General features: G+C 57.8%; 5 protein-coding genes across 5 annotated transcripts; 3 read left to right on the forward strand and 2 right to left on the reverse strand.

The window, feature by feature from the left end:
* Positions 1 to 2046: 2046 nt before the first annotated feature.
* On the forward strand, positions 2047 to 3593 carry CH63R_13363 (Cell wall protein; the record flags this gene model as incomplete). Its single annotated transcript, XM_018308337.1, has 3 exons — positions 2047 to 2187; positions 2403 to 2838; positions 3040 to 3593. The coding sequence occupies 3 exons, from the start codon at positions 2047 to 2049 to the stop codon at positions 3591 to 3593; spliced, it is 1131 nt and encodes a 376-aa protein (XP_018152754.1).
* A 1293-nt stretch (positions 3594 to 4886) lies between these two features.
* On the reverse strand, positions 4887 to 7845 carry CH63R_13364 (ATPase; the record flags this gene model as incomplete). The annotated part of the gene is made up of 2 exons (XM_018308338.1): positions 4887 to 6847; positions 6921 to 7845. The coding sequence occupies 2 exons, from the start codon at positions 7843 to 7845 to the stop codon at positions 4887 to 4889; spliced, it is 2886 nt and encodes a 961-aa protein (XP_018152755.1).
* A 796-nt stretch (positions 7846 to 8641) lies between these two features.
* CH63R_13365 (CbbX protein) lies at positions 8642 to 12055 on the reverse strand (the record flags this gene model as incomplete). Its single annotated transcript, XM_018308339.1, has 3 exons — positions 8642 to 8982; positions 9042 to 10493; positions 10564 to 12055. The coding sequence occupies 3 exons, from the start codon at positions 12053 to 12055 to the stop codon at positions 8642 to 8644; spliced, it is 3285 nt and encodes a 1094-aa protein (XP_018152756.1).
* Positions 12056 to 12753: 698 nt separating this feature from the next.
* Positions 12754 to 14193, forward strand: CH63R_13366 (Geranylgeranyl pyrophosphate synthetase; the record flags this gene model as incomplete). The annotated part of the gene is made up of 2 exons (XM_018308340.1): positions 12754 to 12970; positions 13034 to 14193. The coding sequence occupies 2 exons, from the start codon at positions 12754 to 12756 to the stop codon at positions 14191 to 14193; spliced, it is 1377 nt and encodes a 458-aa protein (XP_018152757.1).
* A 1964-nt stretch (positions 14194 to 16157) lies between these two features.
* Positions 16158 to 17697, forward strand: CH63R_13367 (RNA exonuclease; the record flags this gene model as incomplete). Its single annotated transcript, XM_018308341.1, has 3 exons — positions 16158 to 16371; positions 16468 to 16679; positions 16768 to 17697. 3 exons carry the CDS (start codon positions 16158 to 16160, stop codon positions 17695 to 17697), a joined length of 1356 nt encoding a protein of 451 aa, XP_018152758.1.
* Between the last annotated feature and the right edge of the window lie 760 nt (positions 17698 to 18457).

The following is an 18457-nucleotide window of genomic DNA, read 5'->3' on the forward strand; positions in this document are numbered from 1 at the left end:
GCAACTCTGCAACTCTACACCAAACAGCAAAGCCGCGTTTGCCCATTTTTCAAAACGTCCTTTTGCCTCCTGTCTCCGTCTCCAGTTGACACAAAGGTTGCCTGAAGAGGGAAACCTGGGGCCGACGCATAGCCCATGGGTGACAAAGACCGACGGGACCAATCTGTTTCTGGCTTGACTGTCTCATTTTTTTCTCTCGTCTTCCGGATCTCTTGCATTGTTCCGGTTCGACGCCGGCCGATGAACCGAAGGGCCCTGCGTTCGCGACATAGGGGTGTGTGGCAGGCGATTAGCCGTCACGACGTGTCATTCGATTCGGGCCTCCGTGACTATGACACGCCCAAATCGGCAACGACATCATGGCTTCCCCTCCCTAGCATCAGCCAAGACAGCACCGCGTGTCCCCCCGACTGAAGCGGCCGTGCCGTAGTTGCCGCCAAGGAAAGTAAGGCATGGTGCGGAGACCCTGTCTTGTTTGCCATGTCTCTCGCCATCGTGGGGATCGCGTATTGCTCCGTACTTACCTGCATTCATTCCGACCCATTTTCCCTACTGCTAAGGTTAATTATGGTGCCGTCTTGGAGCACAGCCGTGTGCCGTGAGCCGCTGGCCGTTGCCTGGTCTCTGCGCAGCCGGCCCCTTGCGGCGATCGAGAGGCTCAACTCGTTTGGCACTGTTTGGAGGCCATCCCTGACTGAGTGACGTCCGCCTTTCCCAAAGAAGGTTTTCTCCCCGAGATTACCTATTTAGGCAGTCCAAACGTCAAGCGTCCCTCAGCTTATGCGTCGTAGGTTGGGTTGAGGATTCTGGCAGCCCCGGCCGTTTGGTGTGTTGGATCGCCTACATCGCGGGCGAATCCCTGCAATCCGTCGACGAATGACAGATGTCGTCGTGCCTGAAGCTCTTTGACTTTCTGACTCGAGGTGATCTCAGAAGGGTGTGCTTGCGCATACAGCCTTATAAAGGCAAAGTCTTGAAGAGTCAAGAGAGAGTGTGTGAGTGGGAGTGAGAGAGTGACTGTGTGTGAGAGCCTCAACCCTGCGTCCGTCCTCTTCCCCCATTGCCACCCACTGCCCGCAAGGAGATCCTGGGCAAGCGAGTTGTCTTCCTCCAAACGTCTCACGACGTTGGTCAGAAAGGCCCTGTGTCCAGGACATGGGAGTCCCTGGTGATTGTCGAGAATGCTGGCTGCACTCGACCTTTCTGAGACGACTTTAACGGCCGAGTTTCGTTTCATCTGAACTCCCAATGCTCGAAGCGCGCACTATCAACCATATTGGCTGCCCACACTAGCACCATGCATGCAAGACAAATTCACACACTCTCTCTTCGACATGTCGCATTGTTCGATTCGTCAAGACGTACCGTGAAGGATGGTGGGGGGAGAAAGCGTCTGCGGCTCTCCTCAACCAAAAGGGACTGAAGTCGAGACCGCTTCTCACCACTTGGACACCAATCAACCGCGTCCCAACTTGGCACACACACACTCCATCCATACCCTCGACCATTCGCGGCAAACAGGGAAGGACTGCCGAACGACGTCCGGAAGAGACTGCATCGCAAGACATCGTGCTGTTGGTCCAGTGGGCTAATAATATCCACACTTGATTGTTTCCATCGTCTCAGACTCCGGGGGGCAGGGTGGGCTGTGCGCTTCCTTGCCTTGATGGGGGGGGGGGGGGGGGGGGGGGAGGAGTGGGTGGTGGTGAGGGGATAGAGGAAAGTTGCCGCCGAAGCGAACTCTGGAGAGGATGCGGCGGCACATGAGACCAGCACGCAGCCATTCGTTCGAAAATGTATATCAAGCTGATGGTGCCCGGCTCACCTTCGGGGATGGAAGAGAGAGAAAAGCATCCATCACCAAAACAAACTCAAGTCTGCACAGACACTCCCAACGCTCATACATATATCCTCCCAGGTTGGAGCAGAGACCGGTCCAATTGTATTCACCTAATCGACCTCTCTCTCTTTTTCTCTTTCTCTCTCCGTCTCTTTTGTTTTTGATACCAACCCTTTCGAAATCACTCTGGCTAGTGAACCGTCAACATGCAGCTGACCAAGACTCTTCTCTTCGCCCTCGTCGGCACGGCTTTTGCATCTCCTATTGAGAAGCGCCAAGTCGCCATCATCCAGCAGGCCGTCACCGAAGTCCAGGGCGCCATCACGAAGCTCGATACCGCAGTAAAGGTACGTCGGTCCGAACATCGGGCATAGCGGGAGGTGGAGAGGAGGGACGGGAGACGGGGGCCCGTTGAAGAGAGGAATCTAAGGGGCTTTCCGAATCCCACGAGGGGAGGGGCGTGGGTGTGGGTGTGGGTGTGGGGATGCGGGTGACATCCCAAGGCAGTGGTTTAAAATGTCTATCAATCAATCTCAATAAGCTAACACATGCAACTCTACAGGGCGTTGGCGACGACATTGCCTCCGCGCAGCCCGTCCTGGCCGCCGCCACCGACGTCAAGGCCGTCATCACCAAGGCCGGCAACGACATCCAGGGCGCCCAGCCCCTGCAGCTCACGGAGGCCCTCGGCCTCCAGCAGCTCGCCGGCGACCTCCAGACGTCGGCGACCGGCCTGATCGACACCATCATCTCCAAGAAGCCCAACTTTGACAAGCTCGGCGTCTCGAGCGTCGTGCTCCAGAACCTCCAGGAGCAGAAGAGCACCACCACGAGCCTCGGCCAGGCCCTCATCTCCAAGGTCCCCGCCATCGGTCAGGGCATCGCCCAGCAGGCCATCGACCAGATTTCCGCCGTCCTCGACAAGGGCATCCAGGCCTACTCTGCCGGCGGTGGTGCCGCTCCCCCTGCAGGGGGCGGCGCTGCCGCGCAGCCAGTGGGTGCGTAAAAGCACATAATAATCCCCTTCGTCGCGCGCGCCGTTTTCCTTTCTCTTCGTCGTTTTCCTTCCCCCTTCCCCCCCCCTCATCATCAGCATCTGTCCGCTCGTCCGACTGTATCTACTAGCGAGATTGTCTCTTGGTTATGTCTATATGATCACATCCACGTTTACTAACCATTGCACCTCTCTTTTATTCCAGCTAAACCTGGCAACAACACCGCTGCTCCCCCTGCTGCTGCTCCCGCTAAACCCAAGACTCCCGCCGCCGCCCCTGCCGCACCCAAGAAGCCCGCTGCTGCTCCTGCTGCCCCCGCCGGGGGTCTCCAGGGGTTGCTCGGTCTTCTCGGCGGTTTGGGTGGGGCGGGCGGCGCTGGTGCCGGTGGCGCCGGTGCCGGATTGGGTGGCCTTCTCCCAGCTCTTACGGGAGGTGCAGCTGGCGGTGCCGGTGGAGCGGGAATTGGCGACGCCCTCGGGGCTCTCGGGGCTCTCGGCGGAGGAGCCGGTGGAGCCGGTGGAGCTGGTGGAATTGCTGACGCCCTCGGGGCTCTCGGCGGAGCTGGTGGAGCCGGTGGAATCGCCGACGCCCTCGGGGCTCTCGGCGGCGGCGCCGGCGGTGGTGCCGGAGCTGGTGGACTCGGAAACATTCTCGGAGGTCTTGGAGGTCTCGGTGGAGCGAAAGCGAACGTCGTGGAGGCGAGGGGAAATGTGGCGGATTTCGCAGAAGACGCGGCGGCGGAGGAGGACGAGGAATGAAGGTGTACTTACTCACAGATCGCGCACACACACACACACAAACACATCCGGGATACTCCTTGCGGCTTGTTTAGCCTGTAGCAAATCATCATTGTGGCTTTTCTATCTCTCTTCACGCTTGATCACCGTGCCTGCTGCCCTCCTCGTGGTGCCTAGTGTGAATCTTGATCTAACTTTCTTGAACCTTGTATTAGTCTTTTGACCTTTCCCCCCCCATGGGGTTTGTACGGCTTCTCGGACCCCCTTGAAGCACATATTACGTGTGATGGCGAACCAACAACGGTCGATCTCACGAGGGGGTTTCGAAGTATAGATCGTCTACCGCATACATCGTAACGTCGTCGGCTGAGGCCCGGCACCGAGACGCATATGTCATCCCTCGCTTCCCGTCTCGTGATGCCGCGGCAACGGAACGTGGAGAGCCCAGTCGACTACATCCATGAGGCTCGCCTCTAGATGACGATTGCCTAGAAGAATGACGTCCCGCATCACTGCCAATGTAACAAGGGTAAGTATGTACTTGTATGCCGGTGTCACCATGATATGTCAGTTCACACGCCGCACCCCGCAACTCTACTTGTGCAGACCAGAGAACCCTCCGTCATATTGACCCTCCTCCTCCGCCGACGCGCCCATCACCGCCGTCGTCGTCGTCGGCCGCCCACGTGCCACCGCGAGCTGCCAAGGAGCCGAGGAGGGGGACACTGGCGTCTCGCTCACGTCTCTTTTGACCCCCGCGTCTCGGGGAATTAGCGACCTATCCCGGGCGATCTCTGGCAGGCCAGTCAGTACCTGCATGGGGCTTCCTTGGAGCAGAAAAGCTGACAGGGTGAGGGAGGCCGCCCCGGGGGGTCCCCGGTCATCCAGAGCGAGACGGAGGCCACTGATCTGTTGCGCCAATCGCATTTCGATCCGAGGTGCGTTTGCCGTCGTATGCCCGTTTGATCCTCCTTTTTCTTTTTACGATCAGCAGCGTGTTGGACTCCGGCCCATCAGACGAGGATTTGCTGTTTCGTAGATCCAATCCTGCGGTGAGGGGGCTGGAATGGGCTTAATCGGGAATATTCAAGACTTTGCCCATGGAAATGATGTCCACCGCTACAATGTTGGTCGCTGTTGACCCCAGCGGAGATCAGTACAGGCCGTCAAGTTCACAAAGCAGACTTCAAACCTGGAAGGGCGTTCAGCAACATGAGTATTAACTCCTAGCAGACCTTCTATAGCGATACAAACAAAACACAGAGATGTGTATCGACCCCTCAGAGACAAGCAACCCCATCAACTTCACTCGTCTTAAGACGAGGCAAGCTCCTCATCAGAGATGTAATGCGACCCTCCCGCGCACCGAAACCCCCCCTGAGCCTGCTTGATCCAATCGTATCCCACCGGGCATCTTCCCATCTTCGCGGCCTTCTTCCGTTGCTCTTCTTCCTTCTTGAGCCGCTCTTCCTCCTCGATCAATTCCTTGAGGATGGCTTCGCGCGCGGCACCGACCGCCTTGCGCTTCGTCTCGAGCATAGCCCGGTACTTGGCGTCTCTCTCCTCCTGTGCCTTCTTGTCACTCTCCAGCTGCTCCCAGACCTCGTCGCTGACGCCGGCGTCCCGGACAGACTTGCGCTTGCCGTTGTCGACCTCTGCGGTCGGGCTCTCGGGCGGCGTGCAACTCGCCTCGTCTTCCTTGGTAGATGCCTGATACTGCGAGCTGATCTTGTGCGGCGTCTGAGCGGGTGGAGGTGCCATGAACAAATCCTGCAACCTGACCCTCTTGCGTGTGGTTTCGGCTTGCTTGCCGCGGATCTCCCGCTCGTCAAACATCTTGTCGAGCTCCGCCTCAACCATGGCTTCCGTGACCGTGACACACGTGCCCTGGCGGGACTTCATGGCCACCGAGAAGATGGACTTGGCCAGAGTCTCGACGTCGCGGGCGCTGGCCCAGCTGGGTTGCGCCGAGAGCGCGCGGAAGTTGCTGACGACGTCGTCCTTGAAGTCTGTCGTGGGGTGCTCGAGGCAGTTCAGCACAAGGCGGTTGAACGGCTTCTTGCTCTCGAGCATGCGCTTCTGCTTCGTGAGGAGCTGAAGCAAGAGGTCGAAACAATCCTCGGCGCTGAGGCTGTAGAAGTCGATAACCTCGGGGAAGCGGCTGGACATGCCCGGGTTGACCGAGATCAGCCGGTTGATGTCGTCGTCGTAGCCCGCCAAGATGATGACCATACGGCCCTTGTACTTGTCCTTGGTGACGGAATCGACGAGCTCGTCGACGGCTTCCTGGGCGAAGTGACCCTCGGCCAAGCGGTACGCCTCGTCGATGAACAGCACCCGGCCAAGAGCCTTGTCGAGGAGTTCCCGGACCTTGGGACCCGTCTGCCCAACATACTGCCCAACGAGATCGGACGCAGAACGGTCGAGTACCTCGGCGGTGGCCAGGAATCCCATATCGTAAAAGACCTTTCCCATCTTCCTCGCCGTGGACGTCTTGCCCGTCCCGGGGGGGCCGCGGAAGAGGAAGTTAAAGGGGATGTTCTCCTTGGGGTCCATCCCAAAAGACTTCATGGACCGTACGCTCTCCTGGAACCCTTCCAGCGTGGCGACGATCTTCTCGCAGCCGACGGTGCCCTCGAACAGCTTGGCCACGTTGGTATCGGTGCGTTCCGCCCGGTCAAAGTTTTCGTCCAAGTCGAGTGCCTCGAGGGTCGAGAGTTTGTCCGTCTCCTTGGACGAAAGGCGGCGCTGGTGGCGGGCCTTGGCTTCGTTGAGGAGGATGTCCACCTCGCCGGCGTTGCCAAAGTTCGGCCGGTTGCGCGCGCGTTCCAACATCTCCAAGGCAACTCGCTTGGCCTGGTCAGTGGCCGAGAAACCTTGTTGCTCGAGCTTGAGATCGAGGATCTTTGCCAGTTCGGAGCTGTCAAAGTCTTCGAAAGTGAAAGCCGAGGAGAGGGGGAATCGGCGACTAAGGCCTGGGTTCGCGTTTTGTAACATTTCCTCCATTTGGTCCTTGTAGCCGAGAAGCAGCACGCAGCGGTCTTCTCCCGGGGCGCCTTGGACTTCGGCCACAATGGTGTCGACCACTGCGGTCTTGTAAGGGTCGGAGAATTTCCCGACTGATCCACTGCTGCCGCTGCTGCCACCGTATAAGCCGTACGCTTCGTCGATGACGAGAACCTTGCCCTCTGTCGCTGCGAGAATGCCTTTGGTCTGGGCCTCAGAGGCACCCAGAACCGTACCTATGAAGTCGGACGGGTTCTTGACAACCACTACTAAGAGTTAGATGTGAAAGAGAGGGTGGCTAGGTAGATAGACAGTCATAAGTCCCTCGGAGGCTACACTTACCTTCTCCGTTTGACAGCAGTCCGATGTCCACCAGGATCTGGCCGTAAAGCTTCGCGACGGTGGTCTTGCCAGTCCCGGGTGACCCGAGGAAGACCCTGTTGAGGGAATACTCGATGACGGGCTCCTCGGCGAGCTCACGGAGATAGTTCGACTGAATGCTGTCGACCAGGGCTTTGACCGACTCTTTGACCGATGAGAGGCCGATGAGACATTGCATCTTCTTCCAGGCCTTGCAACTGGAGAGGGCGCTTGACGGTTCCGGCCCGACCAGGTCCTCCTTGGTAAAGAGCAGGTCATTGGTCTTGGCTCCAGCACGGCGCTCCTTTCGGAGTCTGTTGGCCTGTCTCTTGGAGATGTTGGCGAGGAGATTCTCGACCGCTCTCGCGTTGCCGAATCCCACTTTACCGCGCCCCCGGCCGAGTCTCCGGGTGACGACGCGGAGGTATAGGTCATCCTCCCACTTCATGCGGCCATTGTACTTCTTCTGAATTTGATACTGAAGGATCCGCAGGAGCTCGTCATCGTCAAAGTCGTCAAACTTCATCTCCGTCGGGAACCGGCTGGGGAAGCCCGGATTGTGAGCGAAGAATGATTCCATCTGCTTGCTGTAGCCGGCCAGGAGGAAGATGATCTTGCCCGTGAGATTCTCCACCTCGGCGAGCAGGAAGTCAAGCACCCCGCGCCCTCCGGGGCTATTACCGGACGAGAGTTGGTAGGCCTCGTCAATGAAGAGGACACCACCGCCGTCGTTGAGCATGTCGTCCAACATCTGCTGGCAGCCCGGGACTCCCATCGCCGCAAGCTTCGAGCCGGACGTCTCCTTGAAGCAGCTGCCGGCGATGACACCGACCGATGTCACAAAGTTGCTGTAGATCCGTGCTACAGTTGTCTTGCCTATTGTACCTTTAGTCTCATCCAGAGCCATAGATCACTAGGGGGCTCTGATTGGCTTACCAGTGCCCGGGTTTCCCAAAAGCGTACAGCCAAATCTCTCCGTCGACAGTGAGATGCCTTGCCGGACCGCGATGTCGACCTTGTTCTTGATGGACAGGAACTCCTTCTTGACACTCTCTATGCCGATCATGCCCATCAGCCCGTCCAGAGCAGCGCTGCTTGCCCCATCATTCTTCATGGCATTCCATTCTGCTTGAGCACTCTCGACAGGCGCCGGTGGCTGCCATGGATCCGGCGCATCACCTCGCTGAACTTTGGCTGCTGAAGTTTCTGACTTTCGGGCCTGCTCATCAGCCTGCATCTTCTGTGCCCGATCCCTCGTCGCTTTCAAGTCGGTGAGCTCCGCGCGAGTCTTCTCAAGCATTTTCTTGTGCTCACTGTCCTCTTGGGCGTACTTGATCAGGCGTCGTTCGTGGTCGAGCTCGTCCTGCATCTCCTGGAGCTCCTTGGCGTAACGCTTCGCGATCCTTTTCCATCTGGAGATCTCGCTGCAGTCTTCTGCGAGTATCCTCGTCTTCCAGGCGACAATCACGGCAAGCGGCGTCTTGGTCGGTGCATCGGACGGTGAAGTTGTGGCCTCGATCGCACGTCTTCCCGATGCGCTCCATGCACGGGACCTTGCGGTGGTCTGCAATTCGATGGCATCTCATCTGGCACGTGTGTTTACCGCATGACAAGGAGGCGTTGCTGTAAATTTCAACGTAATTAGCATCATCATCATCTCCTCCACTAGGTGGTCTCTCTCTCGGTCATCAGTCTTTCCTGACTCACCAGATCTCGTCGCAGCCTCCCTCGGGACATTTTATGTTGAAGTCTTCGGGTTTGGTTAACAAAGCCGTCTTCTCGGGATGCTGTTGGCAGCGAATGGCAACGCCATCTTGCAGGTACTCCTTTTCTTTGAGCAGGCTAAAGAATGGCAGCCAGATCGCCTGGCCCTGCGAAGACGCCATGAAGGTCTCCATGTTCCCTATCAGGATGAGGCACTCTCTTGCTCGGGAACACAGCACGTTCAGGCGTTCTGGCGCCTTCATGAAGCCAATGTCGCCGCTATTATTGCTTCGTGTCAGTGAAACGATGACGATATCGCTCTCTTCGCCCTGGTAGTTGTCTATTGCAGTTAGCTCAAGACTCCCGTGCCGAAGAGCAGATTGACAATGGTGGTCTTACCAATGGTCGACAGCCGAATCCCTCTCGAATCAGGCTTCACCTTGCCCGCCGCCGCCGTCATCAGCCCCGCACGGATGAGCTCGAACGAGTCCAGGTCGTTGAGCCAGGGGTCGTTCTCGTGGCTCAGCATGTCCCGGAGCAGTCGAAGCTGGTCCAGATATGGCGTGAGGACGACGAGATTCTCCGTGCCATAGCCCTGCTGCCCCAGGTACTTGACCAGCTTCAGGACCATCCCCGCCTCGAAGTGGTTCCGTTTGCTTGCGGGAAGGCCGCCGTCGCGGCGTTCGGCGATCTCGCTGGCTGCCTCCTCCGGGTGACTGTGGTTGATGAAGCTGACTCGGCTCTGCAGTCCCTTGGGCGCCTTTCGTGCCTCGGTCTTGGGATCGTCCAGCAAGTCAGGGTACGTCATATGTCGGACAAGGTCCGAGATTTCGGGGTGCATGCGATGTTGCTTCTGGAGCGTGACATGTCGATGGCCCTGGAGAATCATACGTTCAAAGAGCGAGCGGTTGAGATCGAACCCATCCCCCTTCTCCACACTCAGTGCGAAATTGTTGATCTTGGGCCGGAGTTGCTTGTGGTCTCCGATCAAGATTAGCTGGCTGGTCATGCTGTGCAGCGCAGTCAGCACGTGAGCCTCGAGGATCTCGCCGGCCTCCTCGACGAGGACGACGTCCGGCTGGGCGGCCTTGATGAGCGACTTGTACTTGGCGGCCGCGGTGGTGGTACATCCGATGAGTTTCTTCTTCTTGATGAACGCACACTTCCTCTCGTTGTACAGGGTGTTCACCTTCTCTTGGGCCTCATTGAAACGCTTGACCAGGCCCTCGGCCGCTTCGATTCGTTCTTTCTGCAGAGACTCGGCCCAGCCTTGGGCGTGCTTGCGCCTTTCATCTTCGGGCATCTCCCAGATGCTCTTGCTTCTAGCTGGAACGAATTGATGCAGCTCGCCGGCATCAAGGCCCTGAATCCACCGTTCGAGAAGGTAGTCGGGCTTCATGGCTTTATTGTCTTTGCCCGCGAGCGCGAAGCCCTCGTCTTGTTCGGGTAGAAGAAAAGCCTCGTAGAACGCCGCGTCCTCGTCGGAGAACTCGAGAGAGCTCAGCATCTCCATCGAGCTTACCCTTCCGTGGACGAGGCTGCTGCATTCACTGTTGATCTTTTCTCTGATGTTGGTTAGTTCTTCTTTCGTGTTGTTGATGAGTTCCCATGCCTCTGGACTCCGTCGGTCGATACTTGCACGCAGCTGCACGTCCAGTGACAACAAGGCGGTTTCTGCTGTCGACTTGGAGCCGAGCCGCACCATATCACTGGACGAGATGCCGATTTTCATGAGATCCTCGAGGAACTGGTCGAGGGCATGGTTGGTATAGCTGAGTACCAGGATGCGCGTTGAGGGGTCCATCAGAAGCACCTTGGCTGCCAGGGCGCCCACAAACGACTTGCCGGTTCCTAGAGCGTGGAAGATCAGTTTCAAGATCGTGTGACGTGACTTGACGGGATAAGAGCCACGACAACTTACCAGGAGGGCCTTGAATGAGGGCCACTGGGCTCTCCAACGTGTGTAGCAGAGCCCGGATCTGAGAATGGTCGAGATCAAGGCGTCGGTCACACAGATCAAGCTTGCGCGACTCGCCATTCAGCAGCTGCCGTAGCCGTCCTATCTGGACCTGTACGAGAGTACCGTATTGCAACGAATCGAGTGACTGGTCGTCCTCGTCGTCGGCATCGAGCCGAAGGAGTTCCCCTCCGAGAGGCATCTCGACCATGTCTTGCAGGCGTTCTAGGACAGGCTGGTAGGCAAAGACCGGAGTATCGACCAAAATGAACTTGAGATCTTTGGGCGCACGAAGGGCCAGCAGAGCTCTGCCAGTGGCATCGCTGCTGGTAAACTGCAGGGAGAGCACCGGCGGCTCCTTGCGCAGCTCGTCGACATCGCGGAGTAGAAAGGCAAAGGCGACGATGTTGTCGTCTCGACACAAGGCACCGAACGACTGGTGACGAAGGAAGCTCCTGCAATCATTGAGAAAGGCCTGGCGCCTGGGTAGTGGCACTCTCGTCAGGGCCTCTAATCCCTGCTTACACGCAACAAGCACGGCACAGAAGTGGCCTCTTTTATCATCGCCGGTATCGATGCCCGTGAACGCCAAGTCGGTGAGGATCTGGGCCATCTTCTTGCTCTTCTTTCTCCCTGTGGCTACCTTCAGGTCGTCTCGAAGCTCTCCAAGCATGTCCTCGCGGAGGAGTCGGAACTGGTTGTCGAGATGGGCCCGTGGTCGTTGTGCGAAGCCAATGCCAGCGACTTCGGCTGCTTGTCGGTAGAATGGCGGCGCGCTCGAGTAGAACTCGTCGCTTGTGGGAAAGACGGAGATGTCCCGGAAGTTGACGAAGTCGTTGTCATGACGGCCACCGGCTGCTTCGCAGCCTGTGTCGGGAGAGATGGACGATCTGAGCTCGAGGACTTTCTTGATTTTGTACGTGAGATCGCGGGTTCTGTGATCTGAAGCGTTCTGCAATGGCGACTGCTCCAAAGCGATGGAGATGTCATCTACAATGCCGTTGAGCTCGCTGTCGGAGAGGCTCGCTAGTTCGAGACAGAGCCAGGCAAACACGTAGAGCTCTTCTTCGGCCAGCCGGGAGTCCCGATAGACGTGCAAGAGGTTGTCCCAGAGAACGGGCGGCTGGGCGATGATAAGCAACAGCTGACGAAGGAGCTCGCCGTCGTACATCATCTTCACCGCGGGATCGGTCAAGTACGCCATGAACGGGATGACGTGGGCCCGAACGAAGGTGGTCGACAAGTCGATCCGGATGCTGTGTCGGATGGCGTTCTTGGCAATTTCGCTAGCCGTAATGATTTCCAAGCAAGCAGCGGGCGAAGGGTTTGTCCGGACGGCCTCGAGAAACAGACGGGCATCTGCAGCTGTGGTGATTGCTTTGCCCCCTTTGGTGACATCCCGAAACACCTTCAGCAGGCGGGCAGCACGACGAGGGTCCGAGGTGGAAGACGTCATGGTGCGCTCCGAGATGGTGGTATAAGGTGATGGTACAAGGTGATGGTGTAGGACTAGGTGTTCAGGTGATGGAAATGGTAGTTGATGGGTTCAGAGGATATCCGGTTCTACCAACTGAGATGAAGCTGGTCATCCAAACCGGTTTGTTTCTGTCTGGTGGTAGAGACCAGAGTCGATGGGGATGGGAGTTGATGAGTTGAGAAGATTCCTTGGTATTCCAAACTGGCTGGCAAAAGGACGAGTTCTGCCTGGCCGGTCTGCTATACCGAGATGAGTAGAATAGGTAGGCAGACAAACAGTCAATGGTTGACGTCAGAAGTGAAAAGGAGAGAGGTGGGAGGTGGGAGGTTGGAAGTGAGAGACGGACCAACTGCCTCATGGGAGGGACGGCGCGTATTCCATCACGTGCCGAGCTTCACCTCCCCTCCGCCCACTCCGAGGAAGACAAGGTTAGACTTAGTTTGCCTGTGAATACACAGTGAGGTTGGCCTCCAGCATGAAGGTTGCATGAAAAAGCTGCACCTGGCTGAGCTCCTGAGTGGCTGGCTGGACGCCCGCAGAGCAAACAGAGACAGGGTAGGGTGAATACAAACATAGCAACGACTCTCGCGTCGACGCGCAGTCCCTCTTGTGTTGTGGTCTTCTCTCTTTATCACAACACCTACTCACCTCGGTCTTCATCCTTCAGCAACGACGCAATGTACCAAAAGCAAAAGGTCGGATACAGCCTGGCCCAACGCAACCATCGGTGGCGGCAGCGGGGGCCGCCGTTGGGGCTCTTGGTTGAGAAGGTCGACGTCGCCGAGTTGGCCAAGCCGGCTAAGCGCTACAGATCTTCTGCCCAGGTGACCAACTGCGAGCTCGTTGCGTCGTACAACTGGCTGGACAAAAAGCAGCCAACGGTCATGATCCCAGGTACGTGATCCGGTCTTGCTGGTCGACCGGCTTCGCTCTTCATCCTGCTAACGCTCGACTCAGGCGCACCGCCCAGATGGACGCCGCTCGCCGAGCCCCAGGAACTCAAGGAAGACGACGGCGTCTACTATCGCGACAAGAACGCTGCCAGATACCCGGCTCACCCGATGGAGCCCGGCGCCCGGGCCGTTCTGATGATGCACCCGGAACCTTTGACGAAGCCGGTGGACGTTGTCGCGTGCGGAAGCACCATCGGGAGTCTTCTCCGCTTCGTGCGCGGCAATGAGCGACCGTTCCGCATGCTCGTCGAGGTGGTCGGCGGCGTCGTGCACCTGATCCGCCGGGAGAACTCGCCGACCGAGACGATCCCAAACGTCAAGGGATTCGGCCGCACGTTCCCCGAGACCTACACGACCTGGGACGCCAGCGTCCGGCAGTCAACGTCCCATCAGCGTGTCCTTCGGTACGACTTTGCTGGCCTCGGCTGCATCGTCCGGCACGAGGGTGACGGCTACTTCGAGGACAGGCTTGGGCTGTCGTCAAACAGAGCTCCCTCCTCAGACGACGAGAAGGATTCCATTGACGCGCTGGCCAAGGATCTGGACGCCAGTGGCATAACCTCCAAGACTCACATTCATTCGTCCAAGCTGCATCTGCTGTCGGGCGGCTTCCCGGTGCCTCAGACAGCCGTGTTCGACCTCAAGACGCGGTCCATGCTCCGCCGAGACAAAGATTTCCTGGGAGAGGAGCTTCCCCGGCTGTGGGTAGCGCAGATCCCCAACTTCATCCTGGCGTACCACGAGCGAGGCAGCTTCACCGAGATTGACGTCATGGACGTGTCGGACAAGGTCAAGACGTGGGAGGCGTCGATGAACCGAGAGCTCTCGCAGCTGGCGGCGCTCTTACACCGCATCGTCGGCCTAGCCCGGGCGAGCCAGGACGGAAAGCTCGAAGTCAGCCGCCAGGCGCTCACGACGCTCGAAGTTCGCAAGCAGTGCGCCGGGGTGTCTCCGGTGTTCTCGGCCGATATGATGGCCAAGTGGAAAGCGTGGCTGGCTGCGGATGCCGCAAGCGAGGCGGGCAACGATGAGGACAGCAATAGTGAGGGGGATTCAAACGACAATGATGACAGCGACGACGGCAATCTGGCATGGGGCGAAGGCGACGGCGACTACACGGCGTGCTCGGAAAAGTGTTCCTACTGCGGAAGATGCACGTACTGAGGCGCTGACGGGTGCAATTGGGGGATTGTATTGTTAGCCAGACGATTCGGTTAGATAAGATAGCAATGCATTTTGCTTCCCAAGCTTCAAGTGTCGTGAGGCCTTGGTGCTTCTGAGGCCGGGGTCACAGGACCAGGATGGCGATGGCTTCAATGTTGTGGAGAGGAAAAGACGCGACGCGCCCAGGCAAAAGAAGGTCGGCCCCATGTGGATGATGACGTAAGGAAGCAGCCCGACTATGTGTCTCTCATTGGCCAGTATACCGACTTTCGGAGTACGTGGGGCGGGAATTTGGTGATTACGTCAGTCAGTCGGTCTCGGTAAGATGGTCTCTCACCGACCCCTTCACCATGCCTTCCAGGTTCTCGTTGGAACGCGCATGATATGAAGGGCAGAGTACCTGTACGAGCTCACAGTAACCCTTGGAACACTCCTTTCTTCTCCCGCACACCGATCTGGTTGGTTGACGGAGCTTGCCGGTGTCTGTCTCCGGGGTGTCTCCTCTCCCACCTACAAACATAGTTGGGGGCCTACAAGTCGACAACCCTGGCCAAGGCTGGTAGGGAAGCCCCTCCTTCTTTTACTTTTTCCAATCACGACGGCGTAGATTTCCGCATGAACATACAGGAAGCTACTTATCTCGGTATGGGCAGACGGGCGATGGCGTGCTCCGGGCCATCGATGACAGTTCTGAACTCTAAGGGCACGCAAGACACTCGGATCCGACCATGCCACTCCAGAAATACGCATGATGATGTCTTTCTTTGACTTATCAGCTGTCGAGAGCAAGTTCATTTGTCTATTCGGATAGAAGGGGATGGTCTTGAGTACTCTGGGGGTGCCAGTCGATTTATCCCATCTTTTTTGATATGCAACTGTAATACCCGGTCACGACTCAAGAGAGCCGCAGCCTCCGTAATCACAGCGCGGCACCATGAATCAAGAGTCAGTCGAGCTCAACATCTAGATCATGTGGCATTTCGCCAAAGTTAGTCCTGGTCTTGAGCTGCGCTGTGCTCGTGGTTCTGGGTCCAAGAGACTCTCCGGCCACTACAGGCGTTGGTTGGACACGCACAAACAGTCGCCAGACGCCAAACAACACGCGCTGTCGCCACTCGCGGCAGCAACACGCTCACTTGTTTCTCCATTTCAGCAAACACAACTGCCCTTCGAAGTGAGATGTTATTGGGGCCTGATAAGGCTTCTTTGTAGACGGGCCTCGTAAACGGCCGGCGGCCTGCGAGGCTGAGCTGAGCTGAGCACCTTGGTTGGCTTGAGTTTTTGCAAGACGGCAGGCAGTTGGACTCTTTCATCGCCATCCAAAAGTGGGGGAATGTGTGGCGTCTCGCCAACTTTCCCTCCAACAACACAACACCGCACATCATCGACGACGATACATGGATTGAAAGTGGAAAAACTCCTGCACCAAGCACTTGTTGGGCGAGGACGATAGAACAAACGACAGCGACTGGGGTCCAGCTACTTGAAGAACCTCCCGAGCCCTCCTTTGTCCTCGGCGCTTTCATATATTCACTCGTCTCACCCAGTCTTACTCTCACTCTCACCCGTCGCGCTCATCTCACTCATCGCTCTCCTCTCGCGACTTCCACACACAGAGCCCACCAACGTCTTGTCACTTCCTCCCTGTTCCTCCTGCTTCATCTTACCTCCTCGTTCTTCTTCAATCCAAATCCGGCTTCTACTCACCACTCAACCTCACGAAAACATATCGTTTTCTTGATCCGCTAGCCCGTGCTGTTCATCACGATATCTGCTCTGCCACCAGCTCATTGCGCTCACCCAACCCAATCCCACTCCATCGCACCCCCAGCACATCGCTCACGACACCGTCTCCCACCCGACCACAGCAACATCACGACTTTTGAAGGGCCCCCGTCAACCACAGCATCCATCGTTATCCTTCTGAATCCAATCTCGCTCATTCGAGCAACCACCCGACCGCCATGGCCTTTTACCAACAAACCGCGCCGGCCCAGCTGCCACAGAACCCGTACGGCATTCCCTCCACAACCATCGAGCCGACCGAGGGCTACCTCCGGCTGCTGCGCTCCATGGCCCACCGCAGAGACGTCCTTGTCAAGAACGGCTTCGTCGTCAAGCCGCTCTCCGAGGCCGACATTGACGACAAGAGACGTTGCAGCAGGTGTAACATGCGCTGTTAGTTGTCCACCTCCTCGTCTCTCTTTCTCCCTTGACCAGCAACAACACCCTCATCTGCTTTGACGGTATCATCTGCTGACTTCACCCTTGTAGGCTCCAACAAGAGGAACAAGTCCAAGCCCAATGCCAACGACGCCAAGAAGGGAAGCTCCAACAAGCTCCCTGTCGGCTCCGGGCCCGCGTCTCGGCCCCGATTCAACCTGGCCTCCGCCGTCCTCACACACTCTGATGGCGAAGAGGAGCCCGAGAAGCCCCCGAAGCCGGTCCTCAAGTGCCAATACCACACGGGCTGCGCCGTCCGCATGGTATCCCTCCCTCCCTCCCTCCTTCACTCCCTACTCTACCTCACCCTCCCACCTTCTTCGGCCTCGCTTACACTGACCGTGATCACAGTACTACACCTGCTGCCGCGCCCACATTTCTGCTCCGGGCTGCACCTGGGCCCCGGAGCACCAAACCCGGTCCTACGACCCCGGCGACCTCATCACCCGCTACCAGCACCACCACACCACGGCCCGTCCCCTTCTCGGCCTGTTTCCTTCCACCTCCCCCTCCTCGCCGCCGTCCCCCACGCCACGCCCCGCCGTCGCCATCGACTGCGAGATGGGCACCGCCTACGACGGCGAGTCGGAGCTCATCCGCGTCACCCTCGTCGACTACTTCTCCTCCGAGATCCTCCTCGACAGCCTCGTCTATCCCCAGGTCGCGATGCAGCACTACAACACCAAGTGGTCCGGCGTCTCGCGCCAGCAGATGAACGACGCCCGCGCAAAGGGAAAGTGCATCACTGGCGGCCTGGACGCCGTCCGCGCCGCCGTCTGGCGCTGGGTCGGCCCGGACACCGTCGTTGTCGGCCACGCCGTCCACAACGACCTCGCCTCGCTGCGCTGGATCCACCCCCTCGTCGTCGACTCCCTGCTCCTCGCCACCGCCGCCCGCGCCGAGCGGGAGAAGCGCGAGCAGGAGGAGGAAGAGGCCCGTAATGAGGCTGCTGCTGCCGCCGCCGCCTGCAAGGGTGGTGTTGACGAGGACCTCATTTCCTTCGCTAGGCTTGACATCGCCTCTCGAGAGGATCGGGAAAAGACCTCGGCCCAGGACGTCGCCAAGGAGAAGATCAAGGGCAAGCGTAAGCCCGGTGGTCTCTCCCTCAAGGCGCTGACGGCCGAAATGTTCGACCGCCAGATCCAAAAGGGCAGGACGGGCCACGACAGCCTGGAGGATGCCTTGGCCGCCAGAGACATCGTGCATTGGTTTGTCATGCAGAGGTCCGCCGAAATGCAGTCACAGGACCAGGGGGTTCCCGTCGCCCCAGGCTTCTGGTGACACCACCGTGAGGGGGTGATGTTGATTAGGGTCACATGAGCATCTTGGAGGAACCAGTGGTATCTCGATGCCAACTAACGAGTAGTAGGACTACCTGGGTACTAGACTAGCAAGCAAGCATCGCAAAGCCCTAGAGAGTTGCTGGCTTGGCCCGCCCAGTGCATCCATCACACACGCACACATACACACAACGCATCCAACAAGGCTGGAATGAATGATGATTAGATCAGATAATACAAGAGCCTTTAACAAGGCCTACAGGGAAGGTCATGAACAATCACATACGCTTTCCGTCACCGCAGCTGCCCAGTGTTCCGTACGAGCCCGCGCCGTCTCTACTGCCAACACTCACCATGGCCGATGCCAGTCATCATGTTTCCTCATCAATGCCTGATTGTTATCTGATACCGTGACCTTCTGCTGATGCTACATCCGAGCTACCAAACTCGAAATCATTGTCGAGGCAAAGTAATAAACCCTCAAGTCTACCGCCGCATAATGACGAGAAGAAGATAAAAGTAGAGAAAAGTGAAGACCTAGAAAGGGCCGGGTTGGCCTATGCCGTGTCAAGAATCGAAAGAAGCCAAATGAAAACAGTCCAACGGCCAAAACCAAGCAAAGTCGTCAACGCCTCCAAGATATGCTTTGCTGCACTCATTCTCTCCCGTATCTTCCAATGCCAAACCATGTCGAAAAGGGCTCCATCTGGCCAAGTGGCCCAGCAAAAGGTTTACGCGTGGCAAGCGATCCATTTGCCTGT

Source organism: Colletotrichum higginsianum, chromosome 9 (genome assembly GCF_001672515.1).
Source record: "Colletotrichum higginsianum IMI 349063 chromosome 9, whole genome shotgun sequence".
NCBI lineage: Eukaryota > Fungi > Ascomycota > Sordariomycetes > Glomerellales > Glomerellaceae > Colletotrichum > Colletotrichum higginsianum.